Source organism: Ictidomys tridecemlineatus, chromosome 11 (assembly GCF_052094955.1).
Source record: "Ictidomys tridecemlineatus isolate mIctTri1 chromosome 11, mIctTri1.hap1, whole genome shotgun sequence".
NCBI lineage: Eukaryota > Metazoa > Chordata > Mammalia > Rodentia > Sciuridae > Ictidomys > Ictidomys tridecemlineatus.
In genome coordinates, this window is record NC_135487.1 from 39596026 (window position 1) to 39614906 (window position 18881).

Here is an 18881-nt window from a genome sequence, read left to right on the forward strand (position 1 = left end):
CATCTCTTCACTTGGTAGAAATGGATGGGCTATACTCACAACGTTGAAATTCTTGTTTCCATAGCTCTGGAAATATACTAACAGAATGAAGTTTTAAAAATACAGGCCTGAGTATATAGCTCAGTGGTAGAGCACTTGCCTCTTCTGTGTAAAGCTCTGGGTTCCATCTCTAGCACTGCAAAACAAAACCAATCAACCCACCAAAAAATTACATAACTAAATCTCGGGGGAGTGACTGAGAGTGCCTTTAGTTGAGTGTGTATAAATGACTACATACTTCAAGGAAGGAGCCTATAAGAAGACTGAGAAAAGGGTGGGGGTCTGCAGGGGAAGTGTAAAAGAAAGCCAAGAGCTGAGCATGGTGGCACACACCTGTAATCCCAGCAACTTGGGAGGCAGAAGCAGGAAGATCACAAGTTCAAGACCAGTTCCAGCAATTTAGTGAGTCTCAAACTAAGAAATAAAAAAGTCTGGGGATGTGATTTAGGATTAAATCCTCAGTAACGCCCTCCCCCCGCCCAAAAAAAAAAATGACTTCTGATGTCTCTCTTTTAGTTTAGTAATTTTTTTTCTTTTCCTTCAAAGCTCTTCTCTGTGATATTCGAAGTGAGAATATATGTATATTCCTTGTTTTAATAGGAGACAATTTTTTATTTGCTTATAAGTTAACTACTTACATTATGACCAACGTGGTCTAGTTTTAGAGCATTGTGGAACATTATCCTCTAACCAAAAACTATTTTGAAATAACTCAAGTTCTTAATTTGGATTTTTTGAAATGCTGTGAAGAGAGTTCTCAGATGATACTTTTTCATTTCCTATCAATTTCCTCACACATCATCGCCACCTCCTCTAATCCTCTGTGTTTCTCCTAAAAACTCCTCTAATACTCCTTTTTTATTGTGTCACAGTCTATGATTATCAGATTGTGAAGGCTCCTGGAGAGTGTAAAATTATATCAGAAAAAGGTATAAGAGCAGTAGTGAGAAGTTACCTTATGACCAGTTTAGGGAAAATAAAAGTGTAGGGGTATGTATATGTGTGTTATACATATATACACTTTCATTCAAAATTAAAACAATTTTATTGAATCTACTGAGAAAAATGTTCTGACTAGTTTGAATATATATATTATTAGAAAATGTTGTCACCATTGACACTGGTTTTGGTTTCTAAAGTATTTTACATTTGAAAATCAGAAAAATGAGTAAGTGAATGCAAGCTTTTTTCATTTCCACAAATTTTATTTTTGTTCTTTCACCATTTTAATAATTTGATGTATTCAGAAGACAATTTGAAACACATATGTAAACCATGGAATATAAACAGTTGTATAAAAATTAAACCCAGTATCCAATTTAAGGAATTAAACATGTTAGTTGGGCATGGTGCTGCATGTCCCAGCAACTCAGGATGTTGAAGCAGGAGGATTGAAAGTTCAAAGCCAGTGTCAGCAACTTAGTGAGGGCAATTTAGTGAAACCCTGCCTCAAAAAAAGGAGGGGAGGCTGGGGATGTGGTTCAGTGGTTCTGCTCTTGGGTTCAATCCCTGGTACCAAAAAAAAAAAAAAAAAAAGAAAGAAAGAAAAGAAAAGAAACAGAACATGTCTAGTGCAGTGGTGCACACCTATAATCCCAGTGACTTGGGAGGCTGAAGCAGGAGGATCCCAAGTTTGAGGATAGTCTCAGTAACTTAGTGAGAGCCTGTCTCAAAATGAAAAATAAAAAGGGCTGGGAATATAGCTCAGGAAAGTGCCCCTAAGTTTAATCCTCAGTATACAAAAAAAAAAAAAAAAAAAGAACATGACCACTACCATTTTTACTATGTGCCTCCTTCTTCTATGCCACTTCTTTATACCTTACCCCAAGGTAACAACTTATTTTTTTTTTTTAAAGAGAGAGTGAGAGAGGAGAGAGAGAGAGAGAGAGAATTTTTAATATTTATTTTTTAGTTCTTGGTGGACACAACATCTTTGTTGGTATGTGGTGCTGAGGATCGAACCCGGGCCGCACGCATGCCAGGCGAGTGCGCTACTGCTTGAGCCACATCCCCAGCCCGACAACTTATTTTTAATCTTGCTTTTTTTAAAAAAAATATTTATTTTTTAGTTGTAGTTGAACACAGTACCTTTATTTTATTTATTTTTATGAGGTACTGAGGATTGAACCCAGGGCCTTGCATGTACCAGGCAAGCACTCCATGCTGAGCTATAATCCCAGCCCAATCTTACTTTTCTTTATAGTTCTACTATATTATTTAATGTACAGATTAGCTTTCTAATCTTACATTCTAAAGTAAGCTAAAGCTTATCATTTCCTATCCTGTACAGATGCATAATTGAATCCCACTGCCTATAGTTTTTTATTACTGCATATAGTTTTTGTTTCATTTTGTAATATTGAAGATTAAACCCAGGGCTCTCACCACTGAACTGAACTACATCTTAAGCCTCCCCCTATCCCCACCCCCTTTTTTTAAAAAAAATTTTGAGACAGGGTTTTTCTAAGTTGCCCAGGTTGAACTTGTGTTGTTCCTTCCTAAGCCTTCTGAGTCACTAGAATTACAGGTGTAGGCCACCACACTATTATTAAATCTATGTTCTGAAAAATTGTGCCAGTTTACACTTTGACCAGCAATATTTGAGAGCATTAATCTGGGTAAACTTTATTTGAATAGTTTCACAATAACCAGGGTTACATCATGTTCTAGAAAACACCATGTTAACCAAAAATTAAAATAAAATAAAATTAAATTAAATTAAAAAATGGACTGCATTGTTCTCTCATGCTGGAATCATTTCTGTTGCCATAGGATATCTTTTCAACTATATTGCTCAGGGACCTTCTCACTCTTCATCTTATACTTAAGGTATTTATTTGTAGAGCTTAATTGCTTTTTTTATTCACCACAGGAATTTATCTTTTCATAGGACTGAGCTGTACCATTTCTTTACTTACCAATTTTGTCATTGAGATCATGGAAGTACTAATTGTTATTTTTTTATTTGAAACAGTTTTAGATTACAAAAAGTTGCAAAAGTAATGAAAATAATTCTCATCTAGCATCGACCCAGATTCACCAAATGCTAACATTTTACTACATATGCTGTAACATGGCCTATTTCTTTTTACACACATGCATTTATTGTTTTCCCTGAGTAAGTACTATTTTAAATCTTAGATATAGTTTTTTTCTCAACTTCTTCTATCCTTTTCCTTCTTTAGTTGAGAGAACCTTATAGGTAAGAAAATGGATATTGCTATTTGGAATTAAAGACCTAGGATCAAGGCACAATTCTGTCACATTCCAGGTAGATAAACTTGGGTACATTATTCGTTATCTTCACATACAAAATGATGTCTGATCCTTGTGCATTGGGGCACACCTATGATCCCAGTGAATTGGGAGGCTGAGATTGAAAGCTTGAGGCCAGCTTCAACAATTTAATGACATCCTAAGCAAATTAGTGAGAGCCTTTCTCAAAAAATAAACAGTCTGAGAATGTAGCTCAGTGGTAAAGTATCCCTGGGTTCAATTCCCAGAACCAAAAAAAAAAAAAAAGGTGTCTTGTTGGACATGGTGTTGCACACCTATAATACCAGCTACTTCGGAGGCTGAGGCAGAAAGATTGCAAGTTTGAAGCCAGCTTGGACAGTTTAGCAAAGCTTAGTCTTTAAAAAAAAAAAAAAAAAGTGTGGGGGGGCTGGGGATGTTGCTCAACTGTTGCTCAGTGGTCCAAGTACATGTTCTGAGGGTAAGCTTTCATTTCTCTTGGGTTTATGCCTAGAAGTAGAATTATTGGGTCATATTTACTGTGCTTAACTTTTATTTTATTTATTTATTTAAAAAATATTTTTTTGGATGTTGATGAACCTTTATTTTGTTCATTTATTTACATGCGGTGTTGGGAATTGAACCCAGTGCCTCACACATGCTAGGCAAGTACTCTACCATTGAGCCACAGCCCCAGCCCTTATTTTATGTTTTAAATTTTTTTTAGTAGTTGATGGACCGTTATTTAATTAATTATTTATATGCGATGCTGAGAATCAAACCCAGTGCCTCACACATGCTTAGGCAAGCTCTCTACCACTGAGCTACAACCCCATACCTATGCTTGTTTCTGAGAACTGGACAGATAGTTACGACATTTTATATTTTCAACATCCTTGTATGAGGGTTTCAGTTTCTCCATATTCCTGGTCAACACTGATTATTGACCATATTTTTATTATAGCCATTCTAGTGGGTATGAAGTAATATTTCATGTGAAGAGATTTGATTTGCATTTTCCTGATGACTAATGATATTAAGCATCTTTCATTGATCATTTGTAATATTTATTTATTTATTTTTGTGAGGCTGGTTCTCCTAAATTGCTTAGGTCCTTGCTAAGTTGCTGAGGCTGCCATCCTCCTGCCTCATCCGCCCCAGTTGCTGGCATTACAGGTGTGCACCACTATATGGTGGTCATTTGTAATTCTTTGGAGTAGTGTCTATTTAGAACTTTGCCTATTAGGTTGTGTTTAGATTACTGAGTTATAAGAGTTGTGGCACTTGCCTAGTACATGGGAGGCACTGAGTTTGATCCCCAGCACCACATAAGAAAACTAAATAAACAAAATAAAGGTATTGTGAACATCTGCAACTAAAAAGTTAAAAAAAAAAAAGTTCTTTGTTTAATTTGGATAGAAATCCCGTATTAGATAATGATTTATTACTGCCCCCCAAGTGCTGGGGATTGAACCTAGGCCTTGCACATGCTAGGCAAGCATTCTACCACGAAGCTACATACCCAGCCCTCCTTTTACTTTCTTTATGATGTTCCTTAAAGCACAGAAATTTTTAATCTTGATAAAGTTCAATGTATCTTTTTTTTTCCTTTGGTTGTATTTGCATTTGATATTATAAAATAAACTTTTTACTATACTAAAGTCAGGAAGTTTTATACCTACTTGTTTTTAAAGAGTTTAATAGTTTTAGCTCTTTAGGTGTTTGATCTATTATGAGGTAATTTTTGTATGTGGTGTGTTATGGGGACTCCATTTTCATTATTTTGCATGGGTGTCCAGTTGTCCCAGGGATCATTTATTTAAAGGCCTATTCTTTAGTTCACTGGAATGGCTAGGTACCTTGTTGATAATCATTTGACCCTAACTGTAGGAGTTTCTGGACTTTAAATTCTACTCCATTGATCTTTGTGTCTGTCCTTATGCTAGTGCCAAACTGTTTGGTCAATGTAGTTTTTTTGTTTTGTTTTGTTTTTGGATAACATAGTTTTGTAGTAAGTTTTGAGAATGGCAAGTGCCAGACCTCCAACTTTGTTCTTCCTTTCTCAGATTACTTTGGCTATTCTAGATCTCTTGCATTTCTGCATGCCAAAAGCATTTTAGTATCAATTTGTCAATTTCTGCAAAAATGGCGGAGGGGTTGTGATAGGAATTGTACTGAATGCCAGATCAGTTTATCAGTATTAAGTCTTCTATCTATAAATCTGGAATGCCTTTCATTTTTTAGGTCTTTAATTTCTTAATTTTTCACTTTTATTAAAATTTATTCCTAAATATTTTATTGTTTGGTACAACTGTAAGTGGAATTATTTCCTTAATTTCATTATAAGATTGTTTATTGTAAATTTGTAAATATATAGTAATGCAAAAATAGAGGGTTCTTTTGTTGTTGTTGTTTTTAAATCTTGTAACCTGTGATGTTGTGAACTTTTTTTTTCCTGGTAGCTTTTTAAAAATTTATTAGGTGGTTGTGGTTGTAACTCAGTGGTAGAGCACTTGCCTAGCATGTGTGAGGCACTAGGTTCAATCCTCAACACTACATTAAATAAATAAATAAATAAAGTTGCACAATAAACAAACAAATACATAAATAAATAAAGTTGTGAAAAATATTTATTAAAAAGGGTCCATGGTGTGGATGAACCACGTTTTATTTCTAATTTCTTACACATGACAGCAGAATGCATTTCAATTCATAGTACACATATGGAGTATAATTTTTCATTTCTTTGGTTGTGCACGAAGTAGAATCACACCATTCGTGTCTTTATAGATGTACCTAGGATAACGATGTCCATTTCATTCCACCATCTTTTCTACCCCCATTCCCCCCTTCCTTTTCCTTTCTCCCCTTTGCTCTATTCAAAGTTCCTCCATTCCTCCCATGCTCTTTCCCTACCCCCTTATGGATCAGCATCCGTTTATCAGAGAAAACATTTGGTCTTGTGTTTCTGGGATTGGCTTACTTCATTTAGCATGATACTCTTCAAATCCATTCATTTACCTGCAAATGCCATGATTTTATTCTCTTTTAATGCTGAGTAATGTTCCATTGTGTATATATATATATACACCACATTTTCTTTATCTATTCATCTACTGAAGGGCATCTATGTTGGTTCCACAATTCAGCTATTGTGATTTGTGCTGCTATAAATATTGACGTGGCTATGCTGTTTTTAAGTCCTTTGGGTATAATCTGAGGAGTGGGATAGCTGGGTCCAATGGTGGTTCCATTCCCAGTTTTCCAAGCAATCTCCATATAGCTTTCCAAATTGGTTGTACCAATTTGCAGTCCTACTGGCAATGTATGAGTGATAGTTTAGGAAAATTAATCTACTGTGCTTCTGAGGTCTTGACTGATCACCCCTGAATGCTTAGAACCCTTCAACAATTTATACATAGTACCTAATGTGTCCACTGTTGTAGTACTGGAGACTGTGTATACATGTTTGTTTCAGTGTTTCTCTTTTGATTCTGAGAACATAGGTCACATATTGTGTTCTGAACCCAGGAGTGCTTAACCACTGTGCCACATTGCCAGCCCTTTTTATTTTTTATTTTGCGACAGTGTCTCACTAATTTGCTGAGCCTGGCTTTGAACTTGAGATATTCTTGCCTCAGTCTCCCAAGTGATTTGAGATTATAGGTGTGCTGACATTGCTTCCAGACACACATTGTATTCTTTCTTACTGCCTAACAAAGTATCTACTGTCTATGGCTTGTTGAATGAGTAAATCAATCTTTTGTTCTGGACTTTTCTGGAAACTAACTTGTTCCTTTTTGTGTTCCATGTTTCTTCCTGGGCTCCAAGGAGGAGGCATCTCCCTATTCCTTACTTGATATCTGCTTGAGTTTCCTGACCACACACCTTGAGAAGTTCTGTTCAGCAAGACAAGATGGAACATTATGTCTGCAGGAACCTGGAGTATTTCCACAGGAGGTGGCTGATCGACTGCTTCAGACCATGGCATTTCATGGTAAAAAACAAAAACAAAAACAAAACAACAGAAAACAAAAATTATGTGCTAATAATTGGAATTGGATTTTGAAGTATTATTGTTGACATTAAATTATTTTCTTAGAAATAACACTCCAGATAAGCCCAGTTCTAGAAAAAGGAATTCATTTATTTTTACTTGTCTTGACTCTTAACTGTGTAATTTATTTAGTATTATTTTTTCGTTGTAGATGGACACAATACCTTTATTTTGTTTATTTGTTTTTTTATTGGTGCTGAGGATTGAACCCAGTACCTCATACATACGAGGCAAGCTCACTACCACTGAGCCACCTTAACTGTAATTTAGGAAAAGTATTTTTGTTTTCTAATTTTGGCAAGTAGCTTTTTTTGTTTTGGTTTGCTTTTCTTTGAGAAACCATTCTTAGGTCAGAAATAACTTCTCTAAGTCTACAATGTTCATTTATAAGTCTAAGGAATAAAATACCTTACACACACACACACACACACACACACACACGGTATATAAATATATATAAATTTTAAAAAAATATTTATTTTTTACTTGTAGGTGGACACAATACCTTTGATTTATTTTTATGTGGTGCTGAGGATCAAACCCAGTGCTTCATGCATTATAGGCAAAGACTCTACCTTTGAGCCCTAACCTCAGCCTTATATAAATATTTTTTTATTGTAGATGGACCTTTATTTTATATATTTATATATGGTGCTGAGGATGGAACCCAGGGCCTCACACATGCTAGCACTATACCACTGAGCCACAACCCCAGCCCCAATACCTTATATCTGAATTTGACAGTGAGAGAGTCATAAGTATTATGAAAAAATGATTTTTGTTTCTGACTTTTAAAATGGAAAGTTGACCAGGCACAGTGGCATAGGCCTGTAATCCCAGTGAGTGAAGAAGCTGAAGCAGAAAGGTCACAAATTAATGCCAGTCTCTGTCATTTAAAGAGACCCTGACTTAAAAAAAAAAAAAAAAAAAAGCCAAGGGCTGGGGCTGTAGCTCAATGGTAGAGCACCTTCATAGCACATGTGAGGCACTGGGTTCAATCCTCAGTACCACATAAAAATAAATAAATAAAAAGATATTGTGCCTGTCTACACAACAACAACAGAAGCCAATCCAAAAACCTAAAGGCCGAATGTTTTCTCTGATTAGTGGATTGTGATCTATGATGAGGGTGGGGGCAGAGGCATGGGAAGAATGCAGGAACTTTGGATGGGGCCAAGGGGAGGGTGGGGTGGGGTTAGGAGGATAGGAACGATGATGGAATGAGATGGACATCATTACCCTAGCTACATGTATGATTGCACAAATGGTGCGTCTCTACACTGTGAACAACCAGAGAATTGTAATGTTGTACTTCATTTGTGTATTATGAATTAAAATACATTCTGTTGTCATATACAATTAAACAGAACAAATAAAAAATTTAAAAAAATAGATTGGGAAAAAAAATAGATTGGGAATGTAGATGTAGCTCTGTAGTACCCACCTCCAAAAAAGTTCTGAATTATTTAACATCTTTGTAAAAATCATATCCATCTTGAATTGATTTAGTGTGAATGCAATTGAATATGCAAATAAAACTCCGTCTTGCTAGTTCATGTCAGAACTTTAAAAAGTTGTTTCATAAATTTTCTTGTGTTTGAAATTTTTCATAAAATAGGAAAAAAACAATCATACTATGAAAACTGATAATACCACTGGGCCCAATGGCGCATTCCTGTAAATCCCTGCCACTTAGAAGGTTGAGACAGGAGGATCACAAGTTCATGGTCAGCTTGGGTAACCAGATTCTGTCTCAAAGTAAAATAAAATTTAGAGAAGGAGTGGAGATGTAGCTCGGTGACAGAGTGCTTGCCTAGCATGTGTGAGGTCCTGAACTACTTCTGAAACAGTACTGAAACTACTTCTTTTTTTTTTCTTTTTTAAAAAAATTTTGGAGGGCTGGGGATGTGGCTCAAGCGGTAGCGCGCTTGCCTGGCATGCGTGCGGCCTGGGTTCGATCCTCAGCACCACATACAAACAAAGATGTTGGGTCCGCCGAAAACTAAAAAAAAAAATAAATATTAAAAAAATTCTCTAAAAAAAAAATTCTCTCTCTCTCTCTCTCTCTCTCTCTCTCTCTCTCTTTAAAAAAAAATTAAAAAAAATTTTTGGAAATACCATGCATTTTCTAATAGCATTTTGATTTTAGAAAGTACTTAACATGTACTCTTAACATTTTTTTAAATTTATTTGCTGGGCACAGGGGCGCACACTTGTAATCCCAGCAACTCAGGAGATTTACAAGCAGGAGATTTACAAGATTGAGGCCAGCCTAAGCAATTTAGCAAAATCCTTTCTCAAAGTTAAAATAAAAAAGGTTGGGGATGTATCTCAGTGGTAGGGCATCTCTGAGTTTAATCCCCAGTAACAAAGAAAAGCAAAATAAAACAAAAAAAAACTATTTACCCATTTAATGGATTGATTATACTGATAGCAGTCTTCATTAAAATAATTATGATACTAAGGGATTTTATATATTAGGATCTATGATTCTGTTGTCATAGTCTTTACTCATTGTATCAATACCCCTCTTCTCTCCCTCTGATCATCTTGCTCTGCTCTATTGGACTCTTTCTATTACTATTATTATTATTGTCATTGTTATTAGTTTAATGAGTGCATTATAAATATATGCATGTATATGTGTGTATAGATTTATTGTGGTGTATTCATATGTGGACAATAGCATACATGGATGTAGCACTTGGTAAATTTTGTTCATGCCCGCCCCTCTACCCTCCTTCTCAAATTTTTTCCCTATACTCTGTTGAACTCCTGAAGCATATTCATTTTTTTTTTTTTAGTCATTGATGGACCTTTATTTTTGTTTATTTATTTGTTTATATGTGGTGCTGAGAATTGAACCCAGAGCCTCACATATACTAGGCAAGAGCTCTACCCCTGGGCTCTACCCCAACCCCTTCTTTTTTTTTTTTGAGTACTGGGGATTGAACCTAGGGACACTCAACCACTGAGCCACATCCCCAGCCCTATCTTATATTTTATTTAGGGACCAGGTCTCACTGAATCGCTTAGCACCTTGCTGTTGCTGAGGCTGGCTTTGAACACACGATCCTCCTGTCTCAGCCTCCTGAGCTGCTGGAATTACAGGTGTTTGCCACCACGTTCAGCATTGATTGTTAGATACATAAAATCTAATCTTGATTCTCTGACAGTAGCAAATTAAGAACTGCAAATCTGAAGAAGAAAGGCTGCCAACTAGTAACATAAGTGATTAGTATGACAGCAAAGTATCATTTAGCAATAATTTTTGGTCATAGGAAAAGCTAGATGAGTCTTTGTTTTGCTGATGTTCGAAAGAATGCAAAGATAGACTGGGTGAGATGGCACATGCCTATAATCCAGTGATTTGGGAGGCTGAGGTAGGAGGATTGCAAGTTTGAGGGTTCAGTCCACTGCACCACCAAACAACAAAAACAGAAAAACCCACAAAGATATTTAGGAAAATTTCCTTCAAATATAATTAATGGCATTTATGTAGTATTTTAAGTTTTAGAATTTTTTATGTACACTGTATTATTTAATTTTCATAGCAATCCCTGTGATGGAAATATAATTATTCATATTTTGTGAATAAGGAATTGTTCAGTGTCAAATATCAAATAGATATTGGAACTGATTTGAGGTTCAAACCCAGGCTACTTATTTATCTTGTCCAGCTGCTCATTTACCCCATCTCTTAGACTACCTTTTATTGTCATGACTGTTACTTATTTCATAGTAGATGCTGTTTAGTTTACGTGATATTGTTGAGATATGGCTCCAAAGTATCTATTGATTGGTAGGCAAGTAAATCTCTAAGGGACCTCAAGAAATTTCTGTGTCTACTTGATTGGCATTCATCTGACAGTGAGGGTCTATAACTCCTAACCCCTCTTAATAAGGTTTCAGGTGTAGCTAGTGGTTTAATAATGAATTATAGACATTATGTATGAGCTAAGTATATGGGTTTGTATAATAATATGTTGTACCAATTTAAAGGATAGGTTGGAAATGAAGTCCATTGAGGGTTTTGTTCCATGTCTCCTAGTATCCAAACTTTAACCCTTTAAATTTACACTCTTTATTTTTATTTTATTTATTTGTTACTGGAGATTTAACATAGGGGTACTTTAACACTGAGCTATATCCCCAGCCCTTTTTCTTTTTTTATTTTGAGACAGGATCTCGCTAAGTTGTTTAGGGTCTTTCTAAATTGCTGAGGCTGGCCTTGAACTTGTGATCCTTTTGCCTCAGCCTCCTAAGTTGCTGGAATTATAGGCATGCATCACTGCACCCAGCAAATTTAGTTCTTTAGAACCTGAAGCCTTCTCATTGCCGTAGCAGGAGAAGCTAGCATGAAAAACTATGCACTGGGTCTCAGGTGCTTCAGCTTACACACCATTGACCAGAATTAGCACAAGTTCCCTCCTAAGTTCTCGGGAGGGCTAGTATGTATAGCTGTCTGTCTATGGGTCTAGAAAGGTGAGGAGAAACAGATGTTAATAGATATCAGTCATGTTTACCACAGTCTTGAATCTGCCACTTGCTACTTCCATGATTTTGGAAAGCCTCTTTCTTTTCTTTTTTTTTTTTTAATATTTGTTTTTTTAGGTGTAGATGGACACAACACAATACCTTTATTTTTATGTGGTGTTGAGGATCGAACCTGGGTCCTACCCGTGCTAGGTGAGCGCTCTACTGCTGAGCCACAATCCCAGCCCCTGGAAAGCCTCTTTCTGAGGCCTATTTTACTCATTTGTAAATTGTAGACAATAATATTCTCATATTATTATAGACAAAAATATCCTCACTGAATTGTATCAAATGAGATACAGTTGAATGGGGGAGCACATTAGAAATGTTAAGTATGATGGAAGTTTTAGCTCTTCTTAGCTGTTTTTCGAAGTTAAAATTCTGCTTGTTTTTCCGCAGGTCTACTGAACGATGGAACTGTGGGTATTTTTAGAGGCAACCAGATGCGTTTAAAGCGAGCTTGCATTCGCAAGGCAAAGATCTCTGCTGTTGCTTTCCGGAAAGCCTTCTGCCACCACAAGTTAGTGGAACTTGATGCCACAGGTGTGAATGCTGACATCACCATTACAGACATTATCAGTGGGCTTGGCAGTAACAAATGGATCCAGCAAAATCTTCAGTGCTTAGTGCTGAACTCATTAACTCTCTCCCTTGAGGATCCATATGAGCGGTGCTTCAGCCGGCTTTCTGGCCTTCGAGCTCTAAGCATCACCAATGTTCTCTTTTACAATGAAGATCTGGCTGAAGTTGCCTCATTACCAAGATTAGAGAGCCTGGATATTTCTAACACCTCAATCACAGACATCACTGCCCTCCTGGCCTGCAAAGACCGGCTCAAGTCTCTAACCATGCACCACTTGAAATGTTTAAAAATGACAACTACCCAGATACTGGATGTTGTTCGGGAACTAAAACATCTGAATCATCTTGATATCTCAGATGATAAACAGTTTACATCAGACATAGCTCTTCGCTTACTAGAACAAAAGGATATCCTACCCAATCTTGTCTCCCTGGATGTTTCTGGGAGAAAGCATGTGACAGATAAAGCTGTTGAAGCCTTTATACAACAACGGCCCAGCATGCAGTTTGTAGGTTTGCTGGCCACTGATGCTGGTTACTCTGAATTTCTCACAGGCGAAGGGCCTTTGAAGGTTAGACCTTAAAAATGTATTATTTTTGTCAAGCTGACCTGTGTCTTGGTGGTATAAGACTCTATTAAGATGACTGTCTGATACATGAAATACATTCATGAAATAGGGTATGTATAGTAAAGCTTACTTTAGAGTCAGAGTCCTAAGAAAAAGTCCAGCTTTCTTGCTTCATGATCCAGAGTGAGTTATAGCGTAACCTCTCTGTTTCTATTTCCTTATTTGTAAAATAGATACTATTCCTACCTTGCAGTATTCTTCTGAAAATTAATAATTGTAATTGTGAGGCAGGTACAACTGCTCATACCTCTAATCCCAGCTACTTGGGATGCTAAGGCAGAAGGATTGCAAGTTCGAGGCTACCCTTGGCAATGTAGTGAGATCCTGACTCATAATACAAAGTATAAGAAGCTGGAGATGAAGTTCAGTGGTAGAATATCCTGGGTTTAATCCCAAATTTTGGCCAAAAAAAAGCCAAGTGCAAGTCATGTAGTAGTTCCTGGTTAAACATTAGGTCTTACTATTATAATGTTTATATATTTTGAACCATAACAATATATCATTCCTAATGGATCACTTCAATGAAACTAAAAATACCCCTTATTAAATTGAATACCCAAAGGTAAATTAAGTTCTCTGAAGAAATCTCCATAGTAGAAGTGGGAATTTTTTTTTGTTTGTTTGTTTTGGTTTTTTTGGTACTGGGAATTAAATTCAGGGGTGCTCTACCACTGAATTACATTGCAAGCCCTTTTCTATTTTTATTAGAAAAATAGAGACAGGGTATTGCTAAATTGCTCAGGCTGGTCTCAAACTTGTGATCCTCCTGCCTTAGCTTCCTGAGTTGCTGGAATTACAGATTTGCAATACCATGCCTGGAAAACTTTTTCTTAAGGTTTCTAATGTCTAATAGTTTAACAAACATTAGTTGAACTTGGTACAGCTTGGGATTCAAAAATGAATAAAATACAGAATCTGCTTCTAAGGAATAGTGGTGTATGATCACAAATATGTTTATACATTTTATTCATTTATTTATTTATTGGTACTAGGGTTGAACTCAGGTGGGTTTTACCACTAAGCTACATCCCCTGTCCTTTTTTCTTTTTTTTTTAATTTTTAATTTTGAGACAGGGTCTAGCTAAATTGTGTAGGGCCTAAGTTGCCAACGCTGATCCTTGAACTGGAATCCTCCTGGCTTAGCCTCCCAAATCATTGGGATTATAGGTATGTGCTGCCTCACCCAACTATACATTTTTATTTTTTTAAACTGTGTAAGTAATCTACACAATACCCAATACTGTATATGGGAATGTTTAGCAGAGAGAATTGGTTTAATTTAAGGCTTTTCTGAAGAATAGAGATCCTAAGGGTGAGTAGCTTGACAGTATTCCAGGCAGAGAGAATAATGTATATAAAGGTGAGACCCTGGAATCAATATTTTTTTAAAGTTCCTTAGGTAATGAACATTCAACCAAAGTCAAGAACCACTGTTTAAGGACTGAGGATGTAGTTCAGCAATAGAGCACTTGCTTACCATGTACAAGGCCTTTGGTTCAATCCTAGTATCACACCCACACAAAAACACTTTTTATAGATATATTTATTTTTTATAAATCTATACATATTTATTTGTTTTTGTGGTACTGGGGATTGAACCCAAGGATACTCTAGCACTGGATTCAGTGCTGGACTATTGCAGCCTCCAGAGTTGCTGGGATTGTAGGTTTGCACCACCACACCCAGGTTGATTGTTAGGTCTTATACCTATATTTCCTGGAAAAATTTTTTTAGCACCCAAACAGATATAGAGCTAAACATTGGGATTTGCAGATTTCCAATGATTCTCAGGAGTTATGAGCCATAGTTTAGTACTAAGTAATCCTGGAAATAATACAAAAGGGGTTTCGGGCATGTTGGTGCATGCCTGTAATCCCAGTGGTTTGGGAGGCTTAGATAGGAGTATCATGAGTTTAAAGCCAGCTTCAGCAACTCAGTGAGACCCTGTCCCTAAATAAAATACAAAATAAGGCTGGGGATGTGGCTCAGTGGTCAACAGTGCCCCAGAGTTCAATCCTTGGTACCGGAAAAAAAAAAAAAAAACAAGGGTGGTGGGGTGGGGATGTGCTCAGTGGTTAAGCACCCCTGGGTTCAATCCCTGGTACAAAAAAAAAAAAAAAAAATAGAAAAACACATAAAATCAAAGGGGGCTTGGGGGTTTAGCTCAGTGGCCGAGTGCTTGCACAAGGCCCTGAGTTCAGTCCTTAGCCCTGGGGGAAGAAAAAGAAAAAACCAAGGGGCTAGGGGCATAGCTCTGTAGTAGAACCCCACTGTTCAGTCACCAGTATTATGAAAGAAAGAAAGAAAAACAGATGTTGGGGGGATGTCTAGCTTTTGAATGCTAGTCTAGTGGAGAGGAGACAGACAAATTTAAAAATAGCTTTTTTTGCCAGGTGCAGTGGCAGATGTCTGAATTCCCAACTACTCAGGAGCCTGAGGCAGAAGGATGGCAAATTTGAGGCCAGCATCTTCAATTTAGCAAGACCCTATCTCAAAAATATAAAGGAAAAAGGGTTCGGGAAGTAGCTCACTGATAGAGCACTCTTGGGTTCAGTTCCCAGTTTAAAAATAAAAAGCTTTAATATGGTTATGTGGAGTACTATAAGAAAATTTGTTCTTTTGTCTCTGGTGAGATGGTGAGTGCCTGTAGTCCCAACTATAGGCTATGGGTATAGCATAGTGGTAGAATATGTGCCTAGTATGACGTTCTGGCTTCAATCCCCAGCACTGAAAAATAAAAATTGTTTTTAGTATGTAAGAAAATCTGTTGTAAGTGTGTTAAAACTTAGTTTTAATCCATATATTAGTAAGGCTTAATTTAGTGGCTGAGAATTGTTTCTCTATTTTTAAAGAGTTTGAAAAAACTAGTATACAAAGATACTTTTTTGTGGTAGTTCTTTTTTTAATTATTATTTATTTGTTCTTCTACTTTTATTTGTACATGACAGCAGAATGCATTTCAATTCTCATACACAAATAGAGCATAATATTTCAATTCTCTGGTTATACACGGTGTAGAGGTGCACCATTCGTGCAATCATACATGTACCTAGGCTAATGATGTCCATCTCATTCTACCATCTTTCCTACTCTCATAACCCTTCTCTACCCTCCCCTTTGCCCAATCCAAAGTTCCTCCGTTCTTCCCATGACCTCCTAAGATACTTTTTTTCGGGGGGGGGGGGGCGCACTGGATGTTGAACCCAGGGGTACTTAATCACTGAGTCATATCCCCAGCCATTTTTATTTTTCAAATTTTGAGATGGGGTCTCACTAAGTTGCTTAAGTCCTCACTAGGTTGCTGAGACTAGCCTTAAACTTGAAATCCTCTTGCCTTAGCCTCCCAAACTGCTGAGATTACAGGCAGGTGTTACCATGCACAGTGGTACTTATTTTTTGATCTAGCAAATGAAATTGATTGAAGATGATCATAGTTTTAGGAACCAGATTTCACAGTTTGAGGGTTTATTAGTAGCTAGAGGAGTGTTGATCACTAAATAAAACATGAAATTGTTTAAAGTTTTTAATATTCCAGTAATTAAAAGTTCTTTAGTTTTGTATTGAAATGTAACATGAGGTTGTAATTAATATAGGAAATTTACAAAGTGGTTGAAACAACCAAATATGAGTAAATGAAGTTCAACTGAGATTATTGTTAAATATTTTACTTCTTGCAGTCTTTTTCATTTCATATTTCAGTGTGTTTCTGAACCTACAAGAAAAAGTTCAGGGTGCTTCAAAAAGAACTGAACAAACTGAAAAATTTTATCACTGCTTATTTTATGTGAATACGCAGTCAAAATCAATTTTTTTGTGTGTATTATGCATAAATAGAAACTCTAAAAGTCATTTTGTAGCTTGGCGTGGTGGTGCATACCTATAATTCCAGTGAAGCAGGAGGCTGAAGTAGGAGGATCACATGTTTGAGGCTAGCCTCAGCAATTTAGTGAGACTGAATCTCAAAAAATTAAAAGGACTAGGGATATAGCTTAGTGGTAAAGCACCCCTAAGTTAAACCTCTAGTACTGAAAACAAACTAAGTAAGCAAATAAATAATAACAAAAGGATTGGGGATATAGCTCAGTGGTAGAGTGCCCCTGGGTTCAATTTCCAAATGTGTTTAAAAAAAAAAAAAGAGAAATTTCCATTGTTGTCTTTATAATATTAAAAACACTTAATGTGTACCCTTGTGTCACTTGGCATATGTCAGTCAGTATTACAGTCCAATTCATTTTAGACCTTTGTGGTATATCATTTAAATGGTTGAAATGTCACCTATGATACATTCTTTCATTTCTTCAAAGCTGCATTTTTCCAGTATGAATATCTCATATATGAAACTTAGTTATTGAGTTTAAGTATTTGATTATTTTTGTTGTTATTATTTTTGGTGCTAATGCAAAAAATTGTTATTTTTTTCTGTAATATTAACAGCTATTGGAGCTCAATTCCTAGAACTATTAATTCACTGGGGATTATGGTGATATTTTAGTCTTTTTTTTTCCACTTATAGTTGGATTACTTTTACAAGAGCCACTTCCTGTTATTTATATTTGGTAATCCAATGGTACCTGAATCACAGTTTAAGATAAGTATGTTAACCTGTATAAATAAAAAATTCCTACATAGACTTAATTTTGAACAGACCTCTTAGAGAGCTTGAAAAATCTGGAAAATTAATAAATTTATTTGATGAATACCTATTGTGCTTATTTTGAGCTAAGCATAATGCTAGACATGGGGCACAGTGGTGAATGGGTCAGTCTAGTGGGATGATTATAATAGCTATGAAAGAGATGACTTAGATCAGAAGGTCTCTAAAGAAGTGATTGAGGGGCTGGGGTTTGTGGTTTAGAGGTAGAGCGCTTGCCTAACATGCATGAGGCACTTGGTTCATGCATCCTCAGCACCACATTAAAAATAAGATAAAGGTATTGTGTCCACCTAAAAATTAAATATTAAAAAAAAGAAGTGATTGAGTTAGGAAGGATAAATAGAAATTAGTCAAGCAAAGAGAGAACGGAAGGTTTCAGAGTTTATTATTATTTATAATGGTATTTTGTTGAGAAAGAGCTTAGCTTAATGAAAAATTAGAAAAAGGGTTGATGCTGCATTGTGAGCAAGGGGGAAAGAGTTACATTAAAAGGCAGGTAAGTGGTCTGGGAGTATAGGCCCATGGTAGATTGCTTGCCTAGCATGCATGAGATACATAGGGCCCTGGATTCAATCCCCAGCACCCGTTACCCCTGTAAAAGAGGCACTGGGTGTGGTGGCACACACTTGTAATCCCAGCTACTGTGGAGGCTTGGCAGGAGGATCACAGGTTCCAGGCCTTGGTAATTTTTTTTTTTTTTTGAGAGAGTGAGAGAGGAGAGAGAGAGATAGAGAGAATTTTTAATATTTATTTTTTAGTTCTTGGTAGACACAACATCTTTGTTGGTATGTGGCGCTGAGGATCGAACCCGGGCCGCACGCATGCCAGGCGAGCGCGCTACCGCTTGAGCCACATCCCCAGCCCCAATTTTTTTTTTTTAAAGCGAGAGAGAGAGAGAGAGAGAGAGAGAGAATTTTTTAATATTTATTTTTTAATTTTAGGCAGACACAACATCTTTGTTTGTATGTGGTGCTGAGGATCGAACCCAGGCTGCACGCATGCCAGGCGAGTGCGCTACCACTTGAGCCACATCCCCAACCCAGGCCTTGGTAATTTAACAAGACCCTGTGTCAAAAATAAATAAATAAAAATAAAAAAGTCTGAGGGATGTAGTTCAGTGGTAAAGTGCCTTTGGGTTTAATCTTCAGTA

At 36.6% G+C, this 18881-nt stretch overlaps 1 protein-coding gene across 4 annotated transcripts in view; it reads left to right on the top strand.

Annotated features, from left to right (window-relative positions):
- Positions 1 to 18881, top strand: part of Zyg11b (zyg-11 family member B, cell cycle regulator) — a 73263-nt gene that overhangs the window by 14603 nt on the left and 39779 nt on the right. For all 4 annotated transcript variants that reach the window (XM_040288681.2, XM_078026259.1, XM_078026260.1 and 1 more), the window contains 2 exons: positions 7105 to 7270; positions 12266 to 13020. In XM_040288681.2, coding sequence (XP_040144615.1) covers positions 7105 to 7270; positions 12266 to 13020 — 921 coding nt within the window. The remainder of the gene's footprint in view (positions 1 to 7104; positions 7271 to 12265; positions 13021 to 18881) is intronic.